The 27,690-nt window shown below is 45.2% G+C and overlaps 1 protein-coding gene across 1 annotated transcript; it reads right to left on the reverse strand.

The window, feature by feature from the left end:
* Nucleotides 1–8,651: 8,651 nt before the first annotated feature.
* Nucleotides 8,652–26,682, reverse strand: LOC142558007 (uncharacterized). The gene is made up of 6 exons (XM_075670176.1): nt 26,608–26,682; nt 23,342–23,423; nt 14,151–14,279; nt 13,670–13,762; nt 9,650–9,750; nt 8,652–8,793 (listed from the first exon to the last, which is right to left on the reverse strand). Exons 1-6 carry the CDS (start codon nt 26,622–26,624, stop codon nt 8,715–8,717), a joined length of 501 nt encoding a protein of 166 aa, XP_075526291.1. The 5' UTR covers nt 26,625–26,682; the 3' UTR covers nt 8,652–8,714.
* Nucleotides 26,683–27,690: the final 1,008 nt, after the last annotated feature.

A 27,690-nucleotide genomic window follows, 5' to 3' on the forward strand; every position in this document is an offset into this window, starting at 1 on the left:
CTGTCGTTCTTTGATTCGTTTCTTCGTTCATATTCAGCCATTGCATATTTGCTTGCTTACGGGGACATGAGCTATTCCTGATTTTCATATTTATTCCATCGTAATTTCTTTCCTTGCGTTTCTTCATTCATGTACAGCCATTGCATATTTGCTTGTTTACAGGGGTATTAGCAATTCGTGATCATGTTACTTTCTCTCTTGTGAGCCATTGCTGATTGTGACATATATAGGTGCAAGTGTTATTGGCAAGCTAGTGAAATCGGAGAATGTGTGTTTAAAGCTGCGAAAGAACGCGACGGAGGAAGGTGCGTGGAGGTGATGAGATTCGCGCGCGGGGAAAAGTACAAGGGAGTTCGCTGAGCCAGCGCAAAAGTAGCGCCACCTAGAGGACAGTGCAGATAACGTTTAGGGAAGGGCGAAGCCCCGAGTAGGAGGAAGGAAGGCGGAGGCGCGCAGGGGTGACCTGCTCTGGCAGTTGCTGTGGTTTGTGTGAGCCCTATGGAGGTAACGGGTTCACCTCGATCACCCTTGGCGTCAAAGTCGATGAGGGCCTTGGCCCTCGCCGCTCTTCTCTCCTTGTTATACTCCGGGTTCATGTTTCTCAGGATGAGGTCCACCCGAATCCGGCGCCGGGTTGCGTCCGGGACAAAAACGTCACTACTCGCCGTTTTCGCTCCGGGCGTGAAGCCCAAGTATTGAAGTATACGCCTGCCGGCTTCGGTCATAGAGAGCCGCTCCAGCTGGGCGGTCCGTTGCGCTTCCGCAATTTCCTCGAGGGTATTGTGTACCCCCCGGCTCAGGAGCTTGTTGGTGTTCGTACACTCGAATAGTCCGAGCGCCGCCTTGTAAGCTCGGCGTATCAGGGCGTTGATTTTATTCCCTTCACATTGCATCCAGTTGTGGAAGGCTGCAACGTAGGTAACGTGGCTGATTACGAAGGAGCGCAGAAGCCGAATCAAGCTTTCCTCCTTCATCCCGTTTGCCGACTCGTCTGATGGGACGTATTGCGTTGGTAATCTTGGCTGTTCCCTGTTAAATTTTTGATAGCAAGACCAGTGGCCCATTCTGGCTGTGAATTTTGCGCTTCGAAATATCCGCTTCTTCTCGTTGCGCACGCGCTTTCACATGTTATTAAACCATAGAGAGCGAGTACTTGATGAAACTTTCCTTTTAGGTTCAAAACGATCAATAGGAAACAAGAGTTTGTTTCTATAAAGAAACCAGTTGTCCTCAACCAATCGCTGCGCAAAACCGGGGAAAAACCGATCAGCCAAGACCAGGAATTCTCTATTCATTCCAGCTACGTCTGCTTTACCGTCGTCTTGGATGACCCTAGTTTTTTTTTTCTTGTTGGAAACCTTAGCCGGTAGAGTGAAGTGAATTATGGAGTGATCTCTAATTCGCGGTGAATGAGTTAAGCCGGAAGCTAGGTCTGGTGTAGTGGTCAGTATTAAGTCTAGAATATTAGCGGAAGTGCGAGTTATGAGAGTGAGAGGATGAAGGAGCTGAGTTAAGTCCTGACAAAAAGTTAAACGTTCTTTGCTTACAGTTGACTTGTGTTTTAAGGAAACCGAGTCTCGTTCCAACCTGCGTCGGGAAAGTTGAAGTCGCCAAGTAAGAAGAGGGGCGATTTTCGGTATCTGATGAACAGCTGATTGACAACATCGTGCAGTTCATTACATGAGGACAACGATGCAGTTGGTGTGCGATAACACACACAAAAATTATTCCGCGAGAATCAATGAGCACGCGCGCACACACAAGCTCAAGCGAGGATACAATTGGAATTACATGAAAAGCAAGACTGTCGGCAACCGCCAGCAGAACACCACCACCAGGCCGGTTATCACGATCACATTGGCAAAATTTGTAGCTCTTGTCATAGTCCAAATTTTTTTCATTTTTACCTTCTGCAGAAAGCCAAGTCTACGTCAGAGTAAGAATCAAAAGCGGAAGGCAATTCCACGCGTTTATTCAGAATACTCCGTATATTGGATAGAAAAATACAAGCGTCTTTTGCGCACGATCTGGACGGGCATAGCTATGCTGAATGGGAAGTTCCGCAGGTGCAGTTAAAGTGCCAACTCTATCATGCGCGTCTACGCATCGTGCTGAAGGGATTTCGCATACGCTTTCACTTACTGAGCAGTAAACGTACGTTTTTTTATACATGATCAGTTTATTCATGCGAAAAGAGTACGGCTTCCCGGTTACCTTTGCGAATTCTGCTAGTTTACTCCTTGAGTTTCTCGTAGCTTTGCAATAATCTGCGCTAGCTGATACACCAGTCCCCTTGAGCTTATATTTCTGCGCCCAGACTGCAGCCCTAACTTTAGTTGACGAAAAATTGATGATAATTGGTATAGTATTTTTATCAGTCTAGGATTCCAATCTGTGCACTCGAGAATCTTCCGAGTCGGAAATATCTATTTTATGGTGACGAGACAAAACATCTTGAACTAGGCCTTCTGAGTGAGCCCTTGTCCCAGCGGGAAGTCCGGTATTACAAAGAACAATAGGTTATCTCGTCTCGACCTGTCTTCAAGATCGTCCAGTCGAGAATTGAGTGCCTGGCCTTCCATTCTGACAGCTTCGGTGATTAGACAGGGTGCATCATTAAGAGCTGCAGAACCGTCGAATGATTCGACGAAGCATTCAACCGCGGATAGTCTGTTAGGTTAGCAATGGTGTGTACTAAGGCCTTCTGCTTTGTCTTTAGCTCATCGAGAGCTTCTATGAGTTCAACGTGACGGTTGTCAACGTTTTCAGTAAGTTTAGTCATAGCGTCAAGTATTTATTTGTTAGTAGGACCAGGGTTTAGTTGAACGTCACCGCAGCACACTAAGAGCTTTGTAACAAATACGCATTCGTACAAGCACTGAAATAGCATACTTGGGCACGGTAGGAGCCGCTGGCAGACGTTGCTAGTCCGCTTACAATAGAAAGACGGGGGTTTACTAACCTGCAGAAAAAGCAAGATCGGATTTTTGAGCGACTGCATGGCTGCCGCTCCACCGTGCCCACTGAAGGGGTGTAGGATTTTCAGTGCCCTTATATCCTCCTGCGTCATTGCAGTCGCCAGCACTGTTGTCGACCTGCTGACCATGGAAGGGATGTCCCCGTTAAAGCAGGACTGATGACATGTGGACGCATAATGGAAGATCGGGGCCGTCAGCAACGCTGGTGATGGACAGCCGGTAATCGCTGGATCCGTAGGTTGTAGCCACGTGCCAGACCGAGCGATAACCTGCAAAAAAGCAAGATAGGGTTTTTGAGCGACTGCATCGCTGCCGCTCCACCTTGCCCGCTCATATGTATGCATATAGCCACCCGAAATGCCTACAAAGTAACTTCGAACGCCTCTCTACACTTGCAAAGATTAAAACAAGGAAGTGCCCCTTACTCGTTGCAGCAGACTTTAATGCATTGCATACGGCCTGGGGTTGTCCACATAACACACCGAAAGGCCGTCGGGTGTGGTTAGCAGCGCAACCAGCCGGTCTCTCCCTACTCACCGACCCTACCTCTCCTACACGCACGGGAACCAGGGTCTGTAAAGACACGACACCAGACCTTACGTTCGCACATCGCCTCCCTCACGCCACATGGTGCAACACACAAGATAATTTGGGTAGTGATCATTGTATCATCGAAGTTCTCTTAAACATTCAACTACCCCGCAGATCTCCCAGAGGCTTCACTTTCATGAAGTGGAATTCTATCCGATCACGTAGAGCAGCCCGTACCTCCGCCACTATCAAGGACGTCACCGATTGGTCCAAACAACCAGAAAGTTATGTCCGACTCGTAACTCGTCCGCTATGGGAGGACTACAACAGAAACACAGTTGACTCCTGCATTTATGGGAAGCTGAAGCAGGCCTAGAACGACGCTGGCAGATGCAGCGTTGGAACCGGACACTTATACGCTGCCTCGCCCGTCTCAACATAAAGATGGAGACGCACGCAGCGACTCATTCACGCCAAACTGGGAGTCACTATGCAATTAGCTAGATAGCAATATGAGTTTACTTCAGACCTGCAATCTCTTAATAGACACTTAATAGACTCCACACAGTCTAAGACTACACAAAGACGCAACCTCACCAAACTCATATATACTTCCGATACACCTCTGCTGTAACTCCTCCAAGAACTTGGAAATCTGTACTTCCCCACACACCATCCTTTAGCGCACCCCGACTATGCAGGCCCCCCTAACTACCTCTTCGACCAACCCATTAAAGAAGCAGAAGTTCAGGCTGAATTCCAGAGACTTGACACGTCTTCAGCCCCCAGTATGGAAGGGGTACATAACAAGACACTACGGAATATAGAAGCTCAATCTGTTGCGGCCCTTACCGAATACTTTAACGGGTGCTTGCAAAGAGGCACCCACCCACCGGAATGGAAGAGATCAAAGTCGTTTTCATACCTGAATCTGGGAGACATATGCTCACCTCTAACCTCATAGCCATCGCTGACCTCTTCTGTTGGCAAACTGATGGAACACGTACTCCAGACCAGCCTCTACCGGTACCTAAAAAGCAATGATCTGATGCCCACCTGCATGTTTGGATTTCGTCCTGGGCATTCCACACAGGACGTCTTCTTACAGCTAAACCATCACAAGCGAACGACACAAAAGGTATCCTACGTGCGGATCTTACTAAGGCATTTGATAATGTTGCAGACTCAGCTGCCTACAAAGCCTTGCAACGTTGGAAGTCGGCGCCAGGATGTACAACTACAGTCGATATTTCCTCAGCCTCCGCAGAGCCGCACTTACTTTCGGCGATCACCGCCTCCCAGGTATCATACCGGGGGCACGAGGTACGCCCCAGGGAGCCGTCCTTTGCCCTACATCATTCAACATAGCACTTCTTCACCTACCCCAAGAACTAGCTCAAATACCCGACATCAATTTCAGCCTCTGCGGCGATGACATCACTTTTTCGGCAAACCGAGGCAGTTACGCCAAAATTGAACAAAACCTACAATTCGCGCTAACCATCATCGACACATATGAACGCGAGCGTGGCCTCACCTGCTCCGCCTGAAAATCGGAGCTATTTCTCTACCGCGACAAGCAATATTCAGTCATTGCTCCCATCATCCTTACGCTAGGTACCAATGCCGTCTCACTAGTATCCAAAATCCGCGTGCTAGGGCTTGTTCTCCACTATCGTGGCGTGCACGAAGAAGTCAAAAAGACTGCAACACACGCTCAACAGAGCACCCCGCTGATTCGTCCCATAGCGAACCGCCGGGCTGGCTTACGCGAGGGAAACACGCTTCGCCTCACCCAGGCTTACATCGTGAGCCTCAGCGCATATGCTCTTCGATACCTACCCCTCGATTTCCTCTTCAAGACATTCAAGTGCACCCGGTTCTGATGACATTACTTATCCTACCTAGCGCCATCTAGGCCCTCGAGCGACTGAAGAACTTCTGGCTTTATACAATCTCTCTTGGTCCTCGGGAACTGTGCCTGCACACTGGAAGATAAGCAAAATCGTGACATTATTGAAACCAGGCAAGACATTCCATGCTATGCTTTCCTACAGACCTGTGGCGCTTGCCACTTGCATAAGTAAAACAATGGAACGCATGATTTTTACGCGCCTGGAGTGGTTTTTGGAGAAGCTTAATATATATACAGACGCAATGACAGGTTTCCGAAAGGGTAGGTCGTCAATCGACAGCGTCATTGACCTAGTAACAACTTTTGAACATCATAAACGTCGCAGTGGATTAACGGTTGCTGTCTTTCTAGATATCAAGGATGCTTTTGACAACGTTCTACATGATGCAATTTTAGGTGCCCTAGAATAATTTGGCGCTGGGGGACGTATGCATCAGTGGATAGCCAGCTATCTTCAAGAGAGAACGATATTCATGAAAACTGCAGATGGTGAAACAAAGAACCACCCCGTCTATCGTGGAGTGCCTCAAGAAGATGTATTCAGCCCAACCGTATTTAATATAGTTCTCATTGAACTGGTCAAAGAACACGCAGGCACAGTCTCAGTCTCTGTGTACGCAGCCGACATCTGCATATGGACCATAAGCTTAACGCGCTTGCAAGTGCAAACGAAGCTGCAGCGTGCGGTGTCAATAACATCGACATACTTAAACAGCCGCGGACTGCAGCTCTCACTGAAAAAAGTGTAACCATGGCATTTGCACAGAAGTCAACGGCTTCCTACTCCGTCAGGATTAGTGGGAAGATTATACCCTCAGTTACGCACTAAAAGTTTCTCGGAGTCATCATCGATCGTGACTTATCTTGGTCGAAGCACCTCTCTGGATTAAGGAAAAAGCTGCACAGCTTTACTTAGATCATTCGACATATGTCTAGAAAATCAAGGGGGCCATCCAAGTCATCTGTTCTGCAGCTCCACCAGGCACTTTTTGTTGGTTACTTCCGCTACAGTGCGCCTGTACTTTCTCGGGTTAGCACAACTGCTGTACGCACACTTGAAAGTGCTCAGGCTCGCGCACTGAGAATTTGCCTAGGACTACCACGATGTGCGTCTACTTGGGGCACTATTGCAGAGGCCCGTGCGTGCCCAGCTCAAGTATATTTGCAACATGAGCCATTGCGAGTGCATTTAAGGCTACTGACTAGACACATCAATCATCCACTCACGAGCGTCACAAGCCTATGGCCTGTGTCCGCCTACTCAGAAGCCGTGTAGTCGCAGCAAGACTTATTGCCGTCAGACTTCGAACCGTATGACATACACGAAGTTCCCCTCTAGACGATGGTAAAGCCAACGGTGAGACTCTCAATCCCTCGAATAACGAAGAAGTCGAGAATGCCGCTTGCTAGGCTCAAGCATTTCGCGCTATCATACTTACTTACATGTATGTATATTACGAACATGTTTTAACAGATGGTTCTGTGACACAGAACTCTTCCGCGGCGGCCTACACGGTGCCAGGAATGGGGATCGCACAACGGTGCAAGATAGGACACAGGACGTCGTCTACAGCAGCTGAGTTGACCGGATTTCGAGAAGCACTTCGCTGCATACTGCAACAGAGTCTTGAGAAGTGGACAGTGTTCTGTGACTCAAAACCAGCGCTGCAGCGCATCAGCAATTATATGAATGACAGAACCGCATATAGACCTCTAGTTTATGACATCATGTCTCTGCTTGCTGAGGCGTTTCATTCCAGGCATACCATCGTGCTGCAGTGGATTCCTGGCCATTGTGGAATAGCTGGAAACGAACAGGTTGACGCGGAAGCAAAAAAGGCGCACACTGACGGAACCATTATAAAAATTCATTTTTCCCGGTATGACATTAGCGCCTTGCTCCATACCTCTATTAAAACTTCCACTGCGCGACATTGGCACAACGCCGAACATCGACAAGAGCGCCTCCATAGACTTGACGCTGTATTACAATTCCGGCTTCCACTTTGGTTGCGGAGAAGCCAGGAAACACTCATTCATCGATTACGGCTGGGTGTGGCCAGACACCCACCGATACCTTCACAAGATTGGACAAGCATGGGACCCTGAATGTAGCTCTCGAGACAATAGCTCACGTACTTTGCGTGTGCCCTGAATATGCGGCCGAACGAAGAACACTCAAATCTACTGTTGACAGCTTGGACTCCGCCCCTTTTCAGAAGAAAAGCTTTTGGGCGCGTGGAGGAGTGTTGACTGTGCCCAACGTACCATAAAATCACTTTTGAACTTTTTTAAGTGGAACTGGTTTAGACGATCGCCCCTAGACGCTGTGACACGTGCAGCCAGTGCGAAATGTGTTTGCGCAATAACTTTTTGTGGCAAGATTACTTTTTGTATGGACAAAGTTACTCTTACGTGTATTGCGTCTACAGTGCGCATCCGCATATCGTGGCGAATCGTACTGCTCGCTACCGCACATGCTTTGGCAATGCTACGCGTTAAGCGGCACGAAGTTTAGCAAAGAGGAAGACTGGGTGGACGCCCTGCGAAGCGACGACCACCAGACCCAGCTCCGGGCCGTCCAGAGGGCTCACGAAAGGGCAGAGGCTCACGGGCTTCCCGTCCCAACGTGGGTGCGGCCCGCGACCCCTGCAGACCAATAAACCAAGAGTGGGTGGGGAGGGGTTCCTCGGGACTCAATAAAGTTATTTCCTCCTCCTCCAATATTGTCGCTTTTTAGTATTTAAAGAGCGACCAGGAAGGTTGGCATGTTTGTATAGGGAAAGCTTCGATAAAATTTTGCTTGCGCACGGCGTTCAGCAGCTAATGTTTTCTATTAATAAATCAGTAGCTTCTGAACACGTTGCAATGTGGCGAGCGCGGTTTTTTTTGTCCAGGCTCCTCCCCGCTCACCTCACAACCATTCTTCGCTAGCTGTCTAAGTTGTGCAAGAGCCCCCAAAACCATATGGAAGAAAAGCCCTCAAGACAGCTGTGACGAGAGCGTAGAAGACCTTGAGTAGAAAGCATAAAGAAGCCATAGCACAAGCACTGTCATATATTCGAAAGCATCTACATACCATAAAACTTTCTAGATAACATCAACGTCTACCAATTCTTGTATTGTATGGAATCTGTTCTTTTTCATCCTCAGTTTATTCTTAATCATAAAGCACAGTTTATTTCGAAAAAGATATTGGGGCCCCGAACGAGTGAGGTGGCATTTTTTTTTATTCGGCAATCATGTAACATCTCTTTCATGGACTTCATATTAGCTAGGGCAGGAATTCTTCAGTCTGGTACTTCTGCCAGGCGCTCCGTTTCATCCACAAGAGGTACCTTGTCTTCTCCTGTCCCCTTGTCGGGGTTACTGCACAAACAAAAAGCAAGCAAACGTCAAATCACGGACAGAGAGCAGGGCCTTACATTCTTTCTAAATATTTAGGCAGGACTCCTTTTTCTAGTTTATCGTAAAGTTCTCTCCCTAGGATAATCTCATTGGTACGAAATGAACATGTATGCATCAAATTAAAATACTTAAGGTGCGTGTGTTTCAAAGGACTATACATGCGTATTTTCTATGTGCTAAATATTCAAACGTTCGAATAATGAATGTAACGCTCATTCGCTTCAATTCTCAAATCGAATCTTCACTATTCCATTAAATCATCAAAAGAAATAGCCACCATATGGAAGTATAGATATTACTCGAACACTACGCGACTGCCGTACGTCGTGGTCTCCTCAAACACCAATTGCCAGTAGGTATACACGTACTAGATCACAAGGCTTTGCTCTCAAAATCATACATTTCCCGGTACACAAGGTCACTCAATAAAATTTTGCTTGCACACGGCGTTCAGCAGTGAATAATCTTTCGTATTCTTGATAAATGCAGCTGTTGTGTCTTCTCATTGGCCGCGAAGGTATGCACATGATCAGTTTCTGCATCACGTTATCTTTATTCCTTTACGATAATCCATGGCCGTGTATGGTAGAAAGAGTTTCGAATTTGACAACAGTCTGTTTATTAGGTAAGAATGCTTCATTTGTAATTTTAAAGGAGTACGCTTTGATGCACTGTTTAATAGCAGGGAATTCTATCGTTATGAATACCTGGATGTGAAAATAGTTAATGCGGAGTTAGTGGCCGCTCATTATGTACAATCTGTGTTTCTACCTGTTGCCTTAATATGATGGAAAGCACGCATTATCCTAAGACGTACCTCAGGTATTCCAGATCCCTGTGTAGAAGTGGATCGAAATCCTTTGCCGAATCGATGAACAGTCCCACAAAGTTCACAGAATGATTGCGGTGGTAAAATGCCTACAAGAAAGAGAGAAATAATGATTCATTGCACATGGACTGACACTACACTTGCTCAATTTAATATCGAAGAGAGCGGATGGCAAAATTTTAGCACTTCACTAATGCTAACCGTGTGTACTGCACATAAAATACACTACTTCTGTTATGCCTCTTATGTGGTATGGTTACATATTCTGAGAAATAAAAAGTTATTCTACCTGTAACAATGGCCTCATGCTTGGGATTTGTGCATACGTTTAGTAGAATTATTTTATTTTATTATTATATTTTTGTTACCTTTCCGAAAAAATCTCATCCACAATAAAACGCGATTACACTCCCAGGGTTAGATCTCATTCTCATCCATAAATGTGGACAAGGAAACAGTCGTCATCATGACTAAATTGGCGCAGCATCACACGTGCAATGTGGAGGATGCAAGTTCAACTGCGAAGAAACATTGCAAGTTGAATTTTTCTGCTGCAAAGTTCCTAATACCTTGCGTGTCGAAAACGAAACAAAATAAAAAAATGATAAAAAATTATTTTTGACAGGAAGCATAAGCAAAACGTTAGTTATTTGTTTCCTAGTGAAACCAAAACATTCGTTATCGGTTTTCGGTTTATTGAGAAAATCGGCGATATGAAACAACCGACGCCAGTCAAGATCAGCACTAGCCCGCATCTCAGGGGTCCACATAAGCATGTATCTCAGGCAAGGATTGGGCGAGCGAGAACCGATCGAGAGCTCCACTAGCTTAAACCTGCCGTTTGGTGCACAAACCGATAGGCATTGTCATCAAAACCCACAGTTTGCGCGCTGTAGATCCTATGGTTTCATTTTATAAGCGTACAGCTCTTTCTTACCGCAATTTTAGCATTCGTTTATGTTCGTTTGTTTCATTGGAACAGCCACCTGGCATTACCGTTAGCACACTCGATGAAGTGCTGCTTGCATGCTCAGGCACTGAGCATGATCTTCGACTTCATACTTTCTTACAGAGAAAAATTTAATGTTAATTTGCTTCGAAAATTTGGACATCGGAGCCAAAACCGTTATGAGCCGTTAAGTATCATTTTTTTCCGAAGCTGAACCGGAACGAAACTTTATACAATGTGGCGAAACTAAAACCACGATGAGAAACGTTTCGTTCCGACAGCTTGCTAGTTATACCTTTATAAATTCTGCGTTCAAACTGGTAACAAAATTTGTCCCATGTTTTCATTGGCTGCTTTCACTAGACAATACCATGGCTATGGCTACCAATACTATGGTCAATAAAACCTGGTCTCCCTTCGGAATAGTGTCGGCGAAGCCTGCGCCACCTGTGCTTACTACAGCGCTATTCAGAGAGTCTGACAGTGGGGATGTACATTCGTCAAACGGTAATGTAGGCTTGCTAAAAAAGCTTGGCGAGGCTGCAAGCCTCGCGTATAGCATCAAGGAAATCAGTAAATGCTCGTAATAAATATTTACTGAAGACAAATGCACAGCTTCTTTGAAGTCAACCACTGCTACGGACCATCAAGCGTTATGATATATATCATTATGTTATTATATACTATATATACTTATATATTATTCAACAATACATCATATTCACACTATCAAACAGGTAATAGACAAATGTGCAGAATATAATCAATCCTTATATGTAGCTTTCATTGATTACGAGAAAGCGTCTGATTCAGGCGAAACCTCAGCAGTCATGGAATGTCAGCCGTATCTAAAAATACTGAACGCTATCTATAGCAGCTCAAGAGCCATAGTAGTCCTCCATAAAGAGCGCAACAATATCACAATAAAGAAAGGCGTCACGCCGGGAAATACGATCTCTCCAATGCTGTTCACAGCGTGTTTACAGGAGGTATTCAGAGGCCTGGATTGGGAAGAATTGGGGATAAGAGTTAATGGAGAATACCTTAGTGACTAGCGCTTCGCTGATGATATTGCCTTGCTTAGTAACTCAGGAGACCAATTGCAATGCATGCCCACTGACCTGGAGAGACAAAGCAGAAGGGTCGGTCTAAAAATTAATCTGCAGAAAACTAAAGTAATGTTTAACAGTCTCGGAAGAGAACAGCTGTTTACGATAGGTAGCAAGACACTGGAAGTGGTAAACGATTCATCTACTTAGAGCAGGTAGTGACCGCGGACCCCGATCATGAGACTGAAATAATCAGAAGAATAAGAATGGGGTGGGGTGCATCTGGCAGGCATTCTCAGATCATGAACAGCAGATTGCCATTATCCCTCAAGAGAAGGGTATATAACAGCTGTGTATTACCAGTACTCACGTACGGGACAGAAACCTGGAGGCTTACGAAAAGGGTTCTACTTAAATTGAGGAAGACGCAACGAGCTATGGAATGAAGAATGATGGGTATAACGTTAAGGGATAGGAAAAGAATAGATGGGTGAGGGAACAAACGCGAGTTAATGACTTCTTAGTTGAAATCAAGAAAAGGAAATGGGCATGGACAGGATGTGTAATGAGGAGGGAAGATAAACGATGGTCATTAAGTGTTACGGACTGGATTCCAAGGGAAGTGAAGCGTAGCAGGGGGCGGCAGAAAGTTAGGTTTGCAAGTTTGCAGGGACGACATGGCCACAATTAGTACATGACCGAGATAGTTGAATGGCAGAGGCCTTTGCCATGCAGTGAGCGAAACCAGGCTGAGGAAGCTATATGTATATATATATATATATATATATATATATATATATATATATACACGATCACGCACACATATATACACATACACGACCGCCACACGATATATATATATATATATATATATATATATATATATATATATATATATATATATATATATATATATATTTATATATATACATCGTGTGGCGGTCCACGTCTACAAGACGTTAAAATACGCCCAAATCAATTATGGAGACGCTACGAAATGCATGTTGTTGCTTATTGTATGGAGCATATCACAGTTTATCCTGGTTGACTGCATAATTAGGACACATTATTTAACATCGCAAGTAGTAGCATGCATAAATCAAAATTTTCTTTGTCAGAGCGAGAACGCACACTTTTCCAAAGCAAAATCAAATACCCTCTTACAAAGCATAATAAATTCAAATAGGCACGCAATATACTGCAACAGTATGCAGTGTAGGAGCAAGTGGCGTTCGTTGATATGTAGTAGCTTTATGGTGAGTTGAAAAAAAATCGGAGCAGTACGCAATTTTGCCGGTTTCCTTAAAGTTTGCCGGCCAATCAAACGTGCACACGTCGTATGCACCTCATCGGCGACTTTCGTGGAAACAAAGCAAGCAGCGTCTGGGGTTGACTAAAACATTCAGGCAACCATGTTCCCACAACGTTAATTATGATTAATGGTGGAAACAGTCCAATCACGCCCTCGAAACAGGCAAAATTGCAAGGCAAGCGATTGCAATAAGAATGGCGCTAGAATTTCGTACGATATGAGCCCTTAAGCCCAGCAGATGAAAATTTGGAAAGCAGAGAAAAAAAAATTGTGCATTGCCACTTGGCGCCCATACATAAACGAACGAGATATGCGGCGTGAGGCGCGCTAAGTAAGAAACCCCGAGAGTCAGAGCACTGAACTTCGAACGTTGTCCCCACCTTCATTCACTGAAGGTGGGGACAACTCCACTCCCTCCCCACTCCGCTCAACGGCACTGACATTGGTCCGCACCCCTTCCCCCTGTCCCAACCCTCTAGTGACGCTACTTATAAGCCGCTTTACTCTACGAATGCCGCATTCGTCCCATGGTGGCCCTGCTTATAACATTGATCCCGCTGTGGTTACCTCACATGTCTTATCATTCTTGATGAGCACCTGTAGAATAGGCTGAAATTGATAACAAGCTGACATAACATGGCGAACACAAATACAACAGTGCTTAAATGCTCAATTTTAGAAGCGAAACGCTTTCTTACTAGTTTCTTCAGGCTCTCACTCGTCTCAATGTAGAAAATCCTGCCGTCGCACACAAAGTGGGTGAGTCTACCAAGCTCCTTCTCAGGGCATATCTGGAAATCGTATTAAGGCACGGTAAATGTATTTATGCATTTTAAACACTGACAATATATCAGTTCATGACGAATGTTATTTGCGCGCCCTTCTTATTTTAGTACCCTTCTAACCTATATCAGTGTTTTCTACATCGAATCTCCGACTGAACAATCTATCTCACTTGTACATTCAACTCTAAAGCAAATCTACAGCAAGGCTTTTCTTAATTTATGCTCTTTCTCTGTAATTATGCTCATGGTGAGCAGTGGTAGTTATAACTAGCAAGGATCCTTCGCATTTCTGTTAGCATTTAAACAGCTTTGTGTACAAAGTTTTACTCGTAACAAAACACGATTAGGAAAACCAGAATAGGATTAAATAGCAAAATTTCCGGAGGCAGTATACCTTAGTCGCGTCCTTAGTGGCGGCTGTACAAAGTAGGTTGCCTTCCTCAACCGTCTGCTCCACAACAGCGGCTGTTGTGGCCAAGGCAACAGGGTGATCTTCAATCTTCCGGAACCTTGTTGCGATGGCCTTGGAAGAAAACAATGAGAGCGTTTTCAACCAAAACTCGGGCTCGATGTCATCGCCAAATAAGGTACCATAGGGAAAATGCAGATTTTGACATGAGGGAAATTACAAATTAACAAGTTTTGGATGTTGTTGTCGGTACGCCAATGCATTCGCAATTTATTGCAAAAGGATATTTTAAAACATAATCAACGAAGGAATATTTATGTGCTTTTCAAAAGAAACAACGGACTGCATAAATAAGTACATGGTGTCGCGTAGGCGTACGTTATAAATAAAAGTTGACCCAAAGAAGTTGAGTTTCTGGATTGTACCTGGCAAACCCAATATCTGACTGTGGGATGGAGGTCAACGAATGAGTGAACGAAACTTTTTTTTGCATAAATGCAATAAGGTCCCCCGTCCCCCTCGCGAGGAAGGGGGGCACGAGCTTTGGCTGCAAGACAGCAACCTAGAGCTAGAGTCCTCGCTCTTTTTATGATTTTCAGGCTGAACGCCGCCAAATGTTCCGTAGCTGTGGCTCGCAACGTCTCAAACGCATCTCTCCAACGGACAAAGTTCGTTGGAGAGGTGCGAGCAGCTTGATTATATATTGTCTCTTTATGTTTTGAGCGGCTAGACAGGCCCAAAGAGTTTATTTTTGGTATGTGCTCCACGTCTTCATCAATTAGGTCTACAGTGTAGTACGAGGGGGAATCGGAAAGTCCTTGGCCCTATTTTTCATCAAAATACCGCACATACATCTAATTACCATTATACGTAGTACTCTACGTACCCTACCCTATTTTTCCTCATAGGAAATCATAGCACTAAATTTAAGATGCCCCTGTCGTCAGTCAGCGAGGCACACGGCCTCCCCAGACGCTCATTGTCATGCAAGTCTTCCCAACCTTTTTCGAACTCGCAACACCACACCTCATAGTTCTCAAAGCGAGACACCTTCCCCGTACGTCGGCCACATTTCACTGTGGATGTCGATGGGCATTCGTCCCTTGCTCCATAGAAAGCCAATCATGCTTGGATGGGTGGAGCGGTTATCTTGTTGTTCTTCAATAGTCTTTCTTTCAGCTGACAGCAGCGCCGTGGAGCTACCGGCAGATAAGCCCGAGCAGTTAAGGCGGGGCCGATTCCAGAAAGGTCCACCGCAAGGAATGAATATGTTGACTTGGCATTTGCAGAAGTGATTTGGCTCAAAAATAGGGGCAAGGACTTTGATTCGCTCTTGTACTAGACGGTACACCCAATTGCTTTCCTTATACTTACTGCTTGGCTTCTGGTATAGATGGACTTGGATGGATGGAGCGGTTATCTTGTTTTTCTTCAAGAAGCGCCTTTCTTTGAAGGCATAATTCATTTCTGTGCAAATACGGGTCGTATATGGTTGGGCAGTAGGTCGAGTGCCACAGGTAATTGTATTAGCGGTAAAGTGCGTTTGCTATGGCATTTCCCTCTATTCGCCGATGGCCAGGAACTCATAGGAGAGTAACCATTAAGCTGTTTGAATGTATCTGGCCATTGAGTACAATTTCAATATGTGCAGGTAGTGTATTTAGTTATCAGGAAATATATGGATGTGCTCTGGATTGTGGGGCGTAATTGCGATAGTGGTTGCCAGTATTCTAGGGTCCCGACCTCAGCGCCGTGCGGGTTGACATGAAACAACCGGTTTTTTATATATATTTGTGAATTCTTCATACGCCCGATGATAAGTTGTAGTGGATTTTCTTCCCTTGTGCAAATTTCATGCTACGCACCATGTAAGTTTCAACAAAATTTTAATTTTTACACTACTTTCAGTTAACCTTCGTGTCTTTTACATACTCGCGAACTAGGGGATCGCAGAAGGCGTTTTTTAAAGCTATGTAGGACGCCGAATAGTATATGAAAGCTGTATTATTGCGTAGCTGCAGCTGATGTAAGGCACCAGCACGCATACGTTAGATAAAGATGCGGAACCTTGTATTTTATTAAATACAGAGACCCTCCTAGAGAACCATGCATGGCCCCATACGTATCTGCGACGTCGGTAGCCTTGTTATTGGAAGTATTATATGACCGAAGTATGCCTATACGTAAAACGAACGCCCAAATCTTTTTAATGTATTCGTTCCATAGCTGCAAAATCTCTTTTGCAGTTCCGAGAAGCAAGTAGAGTGCGGTTTAGCTTCATCAATGTAGACGTTACTCAGTCCCTCTCCATTTATTCCATCCTCTTCTTCTTTTCAGGCAGCTCCAAGCACGCCTTTTAGTGGCGCTGCTGTAGGCAGCGATGCCCATATATAACATATCGCCTCTTGAAAAAAAAAGCGGTTGTCCGTTACTTCCTAACGCAGTCCTGCAGCTTCTTCCGTGTCTTCTTGCGGGCGCTTCTGCTAACGCGTGCTTCGCATCATGGCCAAATAAATGGAGCCTGTTGCATGCGCCCTGCAGCAAGTGATCCAGGGTTAAGGAGTGCATAATCTGCACTTGATGTGTTAGGTTCTGCCAGATGATTTACAGCCGCAGTAGCTGAATAATCGGATGCCGGTGACTGGTCCGCGACAGCAGACGTACCGAATTTCATTCTGCGTTTTCCAATGATTTTCTTGGGCGCAGAAAACTGTGTAGATAGCTTCCCATGAACTGCAGGTAATTTAACCCGCACGTAGTCACCAACGACAAATTTCGGTTCCCTGGCACCGCGTTTTTCATCGGTGTAGCTCTGTCACTGAACTTGCTCGTTCTTGATGCGCTCTCGCAACTGTTGTAGTGCCTTTGAAGGGTCTGCGCTGAAACATTTGTCAGGCAATTCCACAATGTGAAGCCTGGTTCGCGATTGGCGTCCATGAAGAACAACAGCGGGTGCAACACATGTAGTCGCATGAAGCGTACAGCGATCATTTTTCAGGTAAATAAACATCGCTGTTCTTGTATCGTGACGTATGTTCTAAGAGGGATAATTGAATATATGACTTTAACCCTTTCGGCACTGGCGTCGTCAATTGATCCCACAAAGTAAAACGTGTTTCTCGCGTGTAAAACCAAAACTGAAAACAATAATTTTTTTGTGGGGTGTTCCTCCGAGAGCCCTATCGCCACTGCGGTCAGCAGCGGAGCATCTTGTCGGCGCTCACGTGATGACGACGACGAAGTGTTTGTTCGTACCATGGCTGAGCAGCCTTCGGCTAAGTATCGACTTTCACAATGTATAACTTTTGTAGTCTCTAGTATTTGTGGCTGATATTTTTTATATTTATTTCCTACTGTTAGCGTTAGCCTAACCTGCATACTTTTTCTGTTCTGGCCCTTCGTTAACATGTCCACTTTTGACTACATCAGGGCTTAGTGGTTTTAAGTCGTGCGTTCCTCGCTTTAGCCGTATCCTCTTTCATATGTTTTGGTGCATCGATACTGGCGGCCTTATTTTAGTCGTGCCATGTCAACGCTCACGACGCTTTCAAGAATGCACGCATAGTCTCTTTGAAGAACTGGACGACGGTAAATTATCAGACGTGGAAGGCGAGTGCGACGAGTCTGGCCGCAGCGGTGACGAGGGGGACGACGCGCTTGGAACCCCGGAGGAGAGCGAGTGTGACAGTTGAGAAGCTGATTCAGAAGACGATAGCACACAACCAATGGCAAGCGGCTGGGCGAGAAAGCCTTTCAAGGTGCCAGAGACCATATTCAAAGGGGCCGCTCACGAAGAGCTTCACATGGAAGATGACATATTCTCACCATTTGGTTACTTTAGCCGTTATGTCCCCAAGAGCATCTTTGCTGAGCTTGCTGAGAAAACAAATCAGTATTCTGTTTTTCAGTTTGGCACGTGTGTAAGCACTGATGAAGATGAAATCAGCGGCTGGTGGCTCTCCATCTGATAATGGGTGTCCTGAAATATCCAAGGTTCCGCCTATATTGGAATCCTGCAATGAGAATTGCTAAGATTGCACCAAGCGAGATCTCGCGCAACCGCTTCGAGAAGCTGCGCAACACTCCTCACATTGTTGATGCGAACAAGCCGGACATCAATGAGAGTCTCTGGAAGGTGAGACCTCTGCTCAAGAATTTGCAAGCAAGGTGCCATGATCTCGAGGTATAGGAGCATCTGTGCATTGATTAGCAGATTGTCCCTTTCAAGGGCCGTTTGGACATAACGCAATATGTGAAGGGCAAGCCTCACCCTTGGGGTGTGAAGCAACACTCACACCGACGCTAGGGCACAGCGGTGTAAAATGGACGGTTGCGCAGGGAAAGTTCGAATTTTTAGTGAAAAGTGCAAAGTGCACCTGCGCTTGACGAAGTCCAGGAATTCCTTCAAGGAATTTCACATAATGAAATAATCAATTTTGTGCTTAGTTTTTGTTGTAATAGCCGCATAAAATAAATTTTTTTTTCATTCCTACACCCACTGAGCCCTGATGTCCCTTTTTGAGGACATGAAGCCAAATTGGTAATTACTTCACGCACAAGCTTTATATTTTGTGAGCATGTCAGTTGGACCTTCAAATTGAAGAAAATGCAAGGGGAAGAAATCTGCGGTAAAAATAAAAATTCCAGGGCTGAAAGGGTTAATACCCTGTTAAATCTTTCAACCATACCATTAGCTTGCGCGTAATAGACAGAAGGGTTGTAATGCGCGCTCTATGAGAAATCTACAAAATTGTAGATTTTGTGGATTTTGTAGGAAATTGTGTTCCGTAATCGGATACGATACCACGTGGATATCCTCTCTTGCGAAAAGGTCAAGTAGGAATTTTCTCACTATAGACGTGGTTGCCTCCCGTACAAAAGCCACCTCTGGCCACTTGCTGTAATATTGAATAAGTGTAATGGCGAAACGGCAGTCAGCTGAAGCTTGCATGAAAGGTGCCACAATGTTGATAGCGACTTTTTCCCAGGCTTTCTCGGGAAGAGTGACGGGTTGCATTGGAGCTGCAGATGTACGTGCTGATTTGTCACTTAACTGGCAGGTTACACATGTGCGCACAAGTTCTTCAATGGGATTATCCATGCATGGCCACGAATATGACTCTGTAAGACGAACTTTCGTACGACTAATTCCTCCATAAGACGGCGGGTCAAAGTTGTAGGCGCGACAATCCTGTCACCCCAGCACAGAATGTCGCTAACGACAGAGGTCAGTTCCTACGTGAAAGTAAGGAAGCAGCTCTTTTGGCAAGGATTTCTTGTCAGGACAAGAAGTAGTGGTGAACTGCTTAGCTTGATAGATAACCTGATCGGCGGCACTTGCTTCTTGAAGCTCTTGCATGGTAACTACTGGGGACAAAAGACAGAAATTCTTCTTGGGGCGCGTCACGGATGAAACTGTACAGGCAGCCAGAAGAGTGCGTTAGCCACGACGTTTTCCCTACCCTTCCTGTATTCCATGATGTAGTTGTAGTACAGCAACCGTGATGACCAGCGCACAATCCTCAACAGACGGTGGCTTGTGCCTTTCCTTGAAAGAAGCGTAACCAAAGCAGCGTGTACTTTGAACGACAGAAAGTTGAGCTAGTTGGTAAGGATTCATTATGCAAGAAAGATGTGAAGCGTGCAGACAGGACACAAGAGTAGAAAAGTGGACACCACGAACGCCGACTATCAACTGAAGGGACCACTGAGGCGAAAAACAGAAAGACGACACAAAACTCTTCTCCGCAAGCTCAGGAATGATATCACCAGGTGTCAGTCGGGTACATGTGCTGGTCTACGTGAGAGAGAACTGTTAAGGCACTTAATCTCTTCTTTATGTAAAGTAATGGAAGGCTGACTCACGCACGTACTTCCACCATTATAGATATGCCATGCCTCTACCATAAGACGCGTATCTTCATTCTGATGCCTGTACAATATCACGCATTCATCTAACTCCGGTGTGTAGCTAAAATCTTGGCAATGTAGGGAAAGTGGATCGCCTTCTAATCTTTCCCTACATTGCCAAGATTGTAACTGCACACCCGAGTTAGATGAATGCGCGATATTGTACAGGCAAAAGAATGAAGTTACGCGCCTTATGGTAGAGACCTGTCATATCTGTAATGGTGGAAGTACGTGCGTGAGTCAGCCTTAGATTACTTTAAATAAGGAATAGATTAAGTGCCTTAACAGTTATCTCTCACGTAGACTGGCACATGTACCCGACTGACACTTGGTGATACCATTCCTGTGCTTGCGCAGATGAGTTTTGTGTCATCTTTCTTTTTTTCGCCTCGGTGCACCCTTCAGTTGATAATCGGCGTTCGTGTTGTCCACTTCTCTACTCCTGTGTCCTGTCTGCACGGCTCACCTCTTTTTTGCAGCGTGTACTGTCCGGAAGATGAAAGGTCGGCCCCACAGGTAAACTTGCCAGTGCTGGCAGGTCCAGACGCAGGCAAGGGCTTCACGTTCACCGACTGAGTACTTCCGTTAATGGGGTGACAAAGTACGAGAGGCGAACGCGATAGTTTGCAATAATGTTCTGGTATCCTGCTGCAGTACAGCACCTAATCCATATCCTGAGGCACCGGTTGTAACGCACACAGGTACACAGCATCTTGTGGTAAGGGTCTGGGAAAGCGTAAGGGACCCTTCCAGTAGAAGACGCTCACTCAAGTATTCGCTAGAAGTTTGTTCTATAAGCTGGTCGCATGTCATGTCGTCCGCCAAGTCGCCGAAATTGCACGCACCTACGGGACCTCGTAGCGTGGTGACGTAATCGACCGCATTCTCACCTGGGGCTTGTGCGTGTCGACGGAAACGGTGACGCACTGCGGTCACATTGACAGAGCTCTTGTAGTGACCTTCAAGCGTAAGTGCTCGAACTCGGGACGTAATTCAAGAGGTAGCACAGGTGTTTCTGGCGTCATTAGCAGACATATGAGCGGCGACCCATGAATCTTCATATCCAAAGCCACCTTATCTAGACCGAGAATAGTTGTTCCTCCTGACGCAACGTACAGAAGGACAGAAGTGCATCGGCCATAAAATGAAACTGTAGCAATGAAACATCCTTTTATAGGAATTGCTGTCTTAGAATAATCGAGGAGCTGGGCGGATGTTGATGTCAGAGGAAATACAGTAGCAAAATGACGTCGGTAAAATTCTTCGGCTTGGATTAAAACCGATGATCTAGTGTCAATCACGAACGACACCGAAATTCCTTTAATTTTCAACACTACATAAACTCCCTTCTTACGGCTCCAGATGTGACCAACTTTGATGTTATCCTCCGTGTCCGCTGTATCTGTGTCGTCTTCTGCGACATGCTGAATTTTTTTTCACACTTTCGTAAAGACTCGCACACATTTTCGAGATGGCCAGTCTTCCCACATCTGTAATACTTGTGTGTCTTACCTTTGCAGTGAGAGCTATTCCCCAGATGGTCCAAAGAACCACAACGATAGCATTCCTGCTTTTTCAAAGCTCGACGAGTTTCATTTCGCGTCTTGTAGCATGTGCAGGTACCAGAGTGCTTTTCTCTAGTGTTTGAAGTGTGTGTCATTAACGTGTAGCACTTGTACTTCATGTCGTTCAAGTTCTCTCGCTTCTCTAGTCTCCCGATCATGCTGTCTCGCAGCGGTAAAGGTCTGGGAAAGCGTAAGGAACTCTTCCAGTAGAAGACGCCCACGCAAGTATTCGCTAGAAGTTTGTTATATAATCTGGTCGCATGTCATGTCGTCCGCTGAGTTACCGAAATTGCACGCTCCTATGAGACCTCGTAGCGTGGTGACGTAATCGCCCGCAGTCTCACCTGGGGCTTGTGCGCGTCGACGGAAACGGTAACGTGCTGCGGTGACATTGACGGAGCTCTTGTAGTGACCTTCAAGTGTCGAAGTAGCGCGGTCGAACTCATCTGGGGCAGGATTCGTGAACGTCCCTCCGGCGGCGCTCAAAGCCAAAAAGTGCCGGTCACCCTCCAACGTAAGGGTCTGAAAGATACGTTTCCCTTCGAAGCCCAAGCAATTGAGTAGAATCGCCTTCCGACGCATGGCAGGCATGTCGCAGGCGCCCGACACCAGCATGTAGTTCTTGAGCACTTGAATCCATTGCTCCCATGGGATGACTGGGTGTCCAGGTGACGACAGGAACGGAGGTGGCAGTTGTAGCCGCAAAAAACTCATCGTAGAGGATGACATGCAGCAATCAAACGCACAGATGAAGGGCAAGCCGGTATCAAATGGGTTGTTAAATCCTGGTTGCCAATTATGTTATATCGCGCATATTACTCCGTACGATATGAATGGAGACATTACTCCATCCCTCTCCGTTTATTCCATTCTCTGTTTCTTCTTTTCAGGTGGCTCCGAGCACGTGTCTTCTAATGGCGCTGCCATAGGCAGCGACGCCTTATATAACAATGACTGATGGGTTTTAATGTCGCAAGAACATCTTTGGCCAAAGAGCGCTGGTTTTGCCGATAAACATGAGGTATAATTATATCGCTGCACTACAAAGTGCACTTACAACATTTTATATTGCCGTAATAGTTCTGCGGAAACTCGCAAGGTGGAGGGAATTAATAAAGGGAAAGTGAGACATCCATCCAATCGTAGCAATTGCTACAAAGAAAACCCATACGGGTTCCTCGAAAGAAAAAGCTTCACAGTTGAAGAAAATTCGTCATGGTCCGGAACTCGAACCCTCGAGCACCGCCTTTCTGGGGCAGCCGCTCTACCATCAAGGCTAAGCAGGCGGCTAGCATGGAGCGAAGTCGAACTTATCAACAACTCTGAAGCAAAGGCAAGTGTTTGACGTAATAGTTCTGCGGAAACGCGCAAGGTGGAGGAAAGTAACTCATAAAGGGAGAAATGAGACATCAACCCAATCGTAGCAATTCCGCCCTTTGTAACAATTGTTACGAATGGGTGGATGTCTCATTTTCTCTTTAGTAACACTTTATATTGCAAAATCTATTAAAACGAGTCTGCCATAATAGCCTACGCCTCGTTGTAGCATTGGTGTTAACGCCGTCATAAAAAAAATGATTCGACAATGTGGTGAATGGTTGCGTGAATCTTGCAGCAAGGGAAGTATACGCAGATAAAGTAATTCAATTCTATTTCTAATTTGCCGAAGAGTGTAGCTGTGATACAAGTCGCAGTACTCACGAGAAGGTTCAGGGCCCTAAGCAAACTTCCAGTAATGCAGGCGTTGGATGTTTTTGTGGCGCCAAGAAAGATCCGTGTTGACCTGAAACAACCAGTAACAGGAAGTTTAAATATATACTGGTCAGGCGTGGCTTCCTTCAAATCAAATGTCCTGCAGGCATTAGCTTCTGCAAAAACGTACAAGAGTTCCTGTACCTATATGAAATAATGTGACCCAACCTATGAGTTTAATTGGTACGCAAAGCGCACAAGTTAAAGGCAAAACAAAAAGTTTAGACAGTGCACCCAATTGTGTCCAAAGAAAAACTATGAATCAAGTGCATACTGCTTCAAAAGCCAACATTTTATATTCCGTAAAAAGAAAGGGTGTCTCGTAAGCGTTTCCAAAGTAACTACAAACCAGAAATAAATGTGACAGAAGCACTGTGCAGCTCACTCAGAATAGAACTCTTATTCAAAATATATACACATAAAAGTCACCTCAGTGGGAAGATCACTCCTTGCAAAAATAGCGTCTGCGAAAATACGCTCCCAAATCACTTAGACCAGTGATAATTAAAACCCGTATCAATTCTTCGCTACATCTGTCTGCTTATTGGATGCAATAGGAGTTGCATATGACAGTTTCTGGACTCTGCCGCTTGGAGATGCGCGGCTCGAGGCGGTCTGTCATATACATGGTGAGAATCGAAAGGGCACTATTAATAGACGGAAGTAATATCGGGTTTAATCCTACATACACACAGCCGGGTACTGCAGTACAGCAGCAGCTTCCAAGGTTATTTTATGCGGACGACCTTGAGTGGCTAGCTAAGAAGCAAAGTGATTTGCAACGTCTGGTTAGTATCTGTGGACAGGAAAGCGAGAACTTAGGTTTCAAATTTAGCGTTAAAAATTAGGTGTTATGGTATTCAAAGAAAACAGTGAACGGACAGTGACAATACAGGGCCAGGAAATACCTCGCGTGAAAGAACATAAACAATTTGGATAGAGATAAACGAAGACCATAGATATATGGAAACAGAGGAAAAAATAACAGTAAAGGGGAAGAGAAATGGGGCCATAATGAAACACAGAGCGCTATGGGGATAAAATAAGTACGAGGAGCTCCGGAGTATGTGGAAAGGTGTAATGACTCCCCGACTTACATTTGGAAGTGCGGTTGTTTGATTGAAACCAGCAGTACAATCAGGACTCAATGGCAACCAAAGGTCAGTGGGAAGCTTTGCATTGGGCGTTCACCGGAGGACTACAAGTTAAGGGTGATATGGGCTGCAGAAGCTATGAAGTGAGGGACGCTCACAGTAAAATTGATTATGAAGAGCGACTGAGGAATATGGAAGAAAGTAAATAGGCTGGGAGACTTTTCGGACTATTGAACAAGATAATCATTGAGTCACAGTGGAGAAAAAGAACCAAAAAGCTTACCAATAAGTATTCGGCATCTAGGAAGACCAATACAACAACAAAGAAGGTAAAGTGTAAAGTCTGAAAGGCTGAAATAATCTCATTGGTGGCGGCAGTGGAAAAGAAACCTGCCATGAGTAACTACGTAAGTGGGAAAAAAGAAATCAGGAAAGAATTTACGATATCTCAAAGCGAAGCTCCTTACTCTTCGTAGAGAGATCACGATGCCTTATAACACGCACTTATAAAGCCAGATACAACAAGGAAGAAGAACCATGTGCTTGCTGCAGCGAAGCTAAGGAAACGTTGGAGAATGTTTAATTAGAATGTGAAGACATCTGTCCAGCGGTTGATGTAGGAATAACTGGCCTCCTTCAAGCCCTTGGGTTCAGTGAGAGCAAGGGGAAAGTAAACATGTCCGCATTAGCGATAAGTAAGAGGCGAGTGGAAGGTTGGTGCAAGAAGAGAAGGGAAACGAAAAACAACTGACGCGTACAAAAACAAAGTTCACAATAAGGGTTCAGGAACTTTGGTTATGGGAATCAATTGTGGGGTGTTTCTTAACATAGGTAGGAGATTAGGCAATAAAATAACAAGTGCTTGGGGGAGCAACCCAGCGCCCCGTTCCAAAGGGGACATTCATAACATCCCTCCAACCATCCATTAGGCAGAAAATAGAATCGGCTTTTTTTTTCCGTGTGGAGAACGAAATGGCTCATTTTCAGTGTGTGTAACGGTTACGTGCACGGAACATGTTCCTTGGTACAACTTCTTCGATGTTAATTCGCTGCGGTTTATTTGCTTAAATTTTCCGATGACATCACAAACACAAATTACATCGAAGTCTTTTGGGAAAACGGAACGCCTGTGCTATGGCGAAGAATCGCTTGAGTCGCATCAGTCACTCTGTCAGCTGTGACAGGGTTGGCACAGCAATTGTCATACCACGATCCACAGATGTGAATCGTGCAAGAGCATGTGTCTGATTATTTTGTGATGGGGATATTTTCTCAAATGCTAAGTTGTGACCGCGTTTGAAATTTTCCATAGCATGTAGGACTGAAATACATATGTATCCTATTTTTTCACATACTTCCATTACATTTTTATGTCGTACTTTCTGACATCTGAACTATTTCTCACATTTCCTGCATCTGTATATCTGAATGCCACCACCAACTCTTTTCTTTTTTAACGCTTTTTTGCTTAGTTCCAGGATTTTGAGTTTTTCAGAAGCAAGAACACTCATGCTTTGCAGAACGCTCATGCACTTAACCTCAGCTGCCTGTAATTTTGTAATCCTTAACACCCCCCCCCCCCCCCCCCGATTTATTCAACGCTGATAACACGACGACAAATAGTGGTGAAAATCCCAGAACCACGACACCCAGGTCATGCCCACTTTTGCTTCCGGCATACCCGGCATACAAGTTCAGGTTTCCCCGACTGTCACGGAGTATCAAACAGAGAGTGTGTCCTGAAATGGATTAGAGTTATACGATGGCACAGCGCTCACGCAATTCATCTGTAATTGCACATTACTTGAGCGAGAAGAATTCAATCCCTAGTTGCGGACAAACAACTTTTTCTAAGCCGTATACATTAAGAATGAATTCTTAAGTGAGGAGATTGTTGCACGTGACTAGAGAGAGAAGAGACGGACGACAAAAATGAACCTCTTTTTGAAGACGAACATGCTTTTCTTGGATAACCTTCACCCTGAAGTACACATATGCAGAGACATAGGTGTCTAAATTGCTGTACACTTCAGCTATAATTCTGGAAATGTAACAAGGTACTGTAGCAGCGTGTTGCACAACCTCGGACGAATGACAGTTCAAGGTTTTAATGCCGCTTACTTCTTCAAAGTGGTCATTACATCGCTGAGCTCGCTTGGCTTGATATCTTCCAAGCTAATGTGTAGAGTCGCATCTTGAAGATTTCTTAAGAATTCCTGCAAAAAAAACGTTCACGTTGTATAACAGTCTATCTGTGATAGCTACTCTGGCATATAAACGCGCTGATAGTTATATCTAGTATGGCGAAACTTGCTCTCATTTCAACTTGCGAATCTGGTAATCATATGCTGGCAGGTTCTTAAAGAACAGATGAATGTGAACTGTTAAAAGATTTGTCATAGAAGCAATACAGTTGCGGTGCATGTTGAAAATTCGTAAGTTACTCTGTTCAAAGTTGGTGTGTAGATCGCGAGATCTCCCGATTGACTTCGCTTTCGCATACAAATCTAGCATATTTCTCCTGCAATTTCCCCACCTAAGGCATTTCTATCTTCGGTGGAAGCGTCACAAGACCGCACTACTGACCTAAAGGATCACTAATGACAGCTCTTTAAGATTGTTTGCGAAATATTGTAAGTGTACTGAAGGCACTGGGAAGTGGGCATGGTGCTGGTGCACGAGAAGACGACGACGAGAAGTGCTTACTTCCCCGTTTCGAGATAGCGCCGACCTGTTTAAGCCTACCGCTACAATATAGAACTAGTGCTACTGGGCGAACACCCCCGTAGTACAAGCTGTTGTTTTTGTCACGTTTCTCAATTTCTACACTCGTCGTACGAGTTACACTACCCAAGTCACCTCCTCATTTACTTATTTTGACGTAAGGATAATGGTTAACCGTCAGTGACGCGCTTACAACACATATCGCAGTGCGTCCACCAACAGCCGCGAGGCGCCTTAGCTTGTCCCGGTTTTATGTTGAATTGCCAGCATTGGTGGGAACGACGGTGGAGGATTATACCTGGACTCAGCGCATGGCCGTTGTCTTCAGGGAAGTCACACAATCAGTACACATGAGAAGGCGGCGAAGGAAACAGCGTTGCATCTTCACGGCGCCACCTCTCGCATCAACATTACCAAACAATTTACCTGCAAGGTGTCTTTTCTTCCACGAAGAAATTCAAGTTCCTATATGCAAATATT

Source organism: Dermacentor variabilis, chromosome 9 (genome assembly GCF_050947875.1).
Source record: "Dermacentor variabilis isolate Ectoservices chromosome 9, ASM5094787v1, whole genome shotgun sequence".
NCBI classification, from domain to species: Eukaryota; Metazoa; Arthropoda; class Arachnida; order Ixodida; family Ixodidae; genus Dermacentor; species Dermacentor variabilis.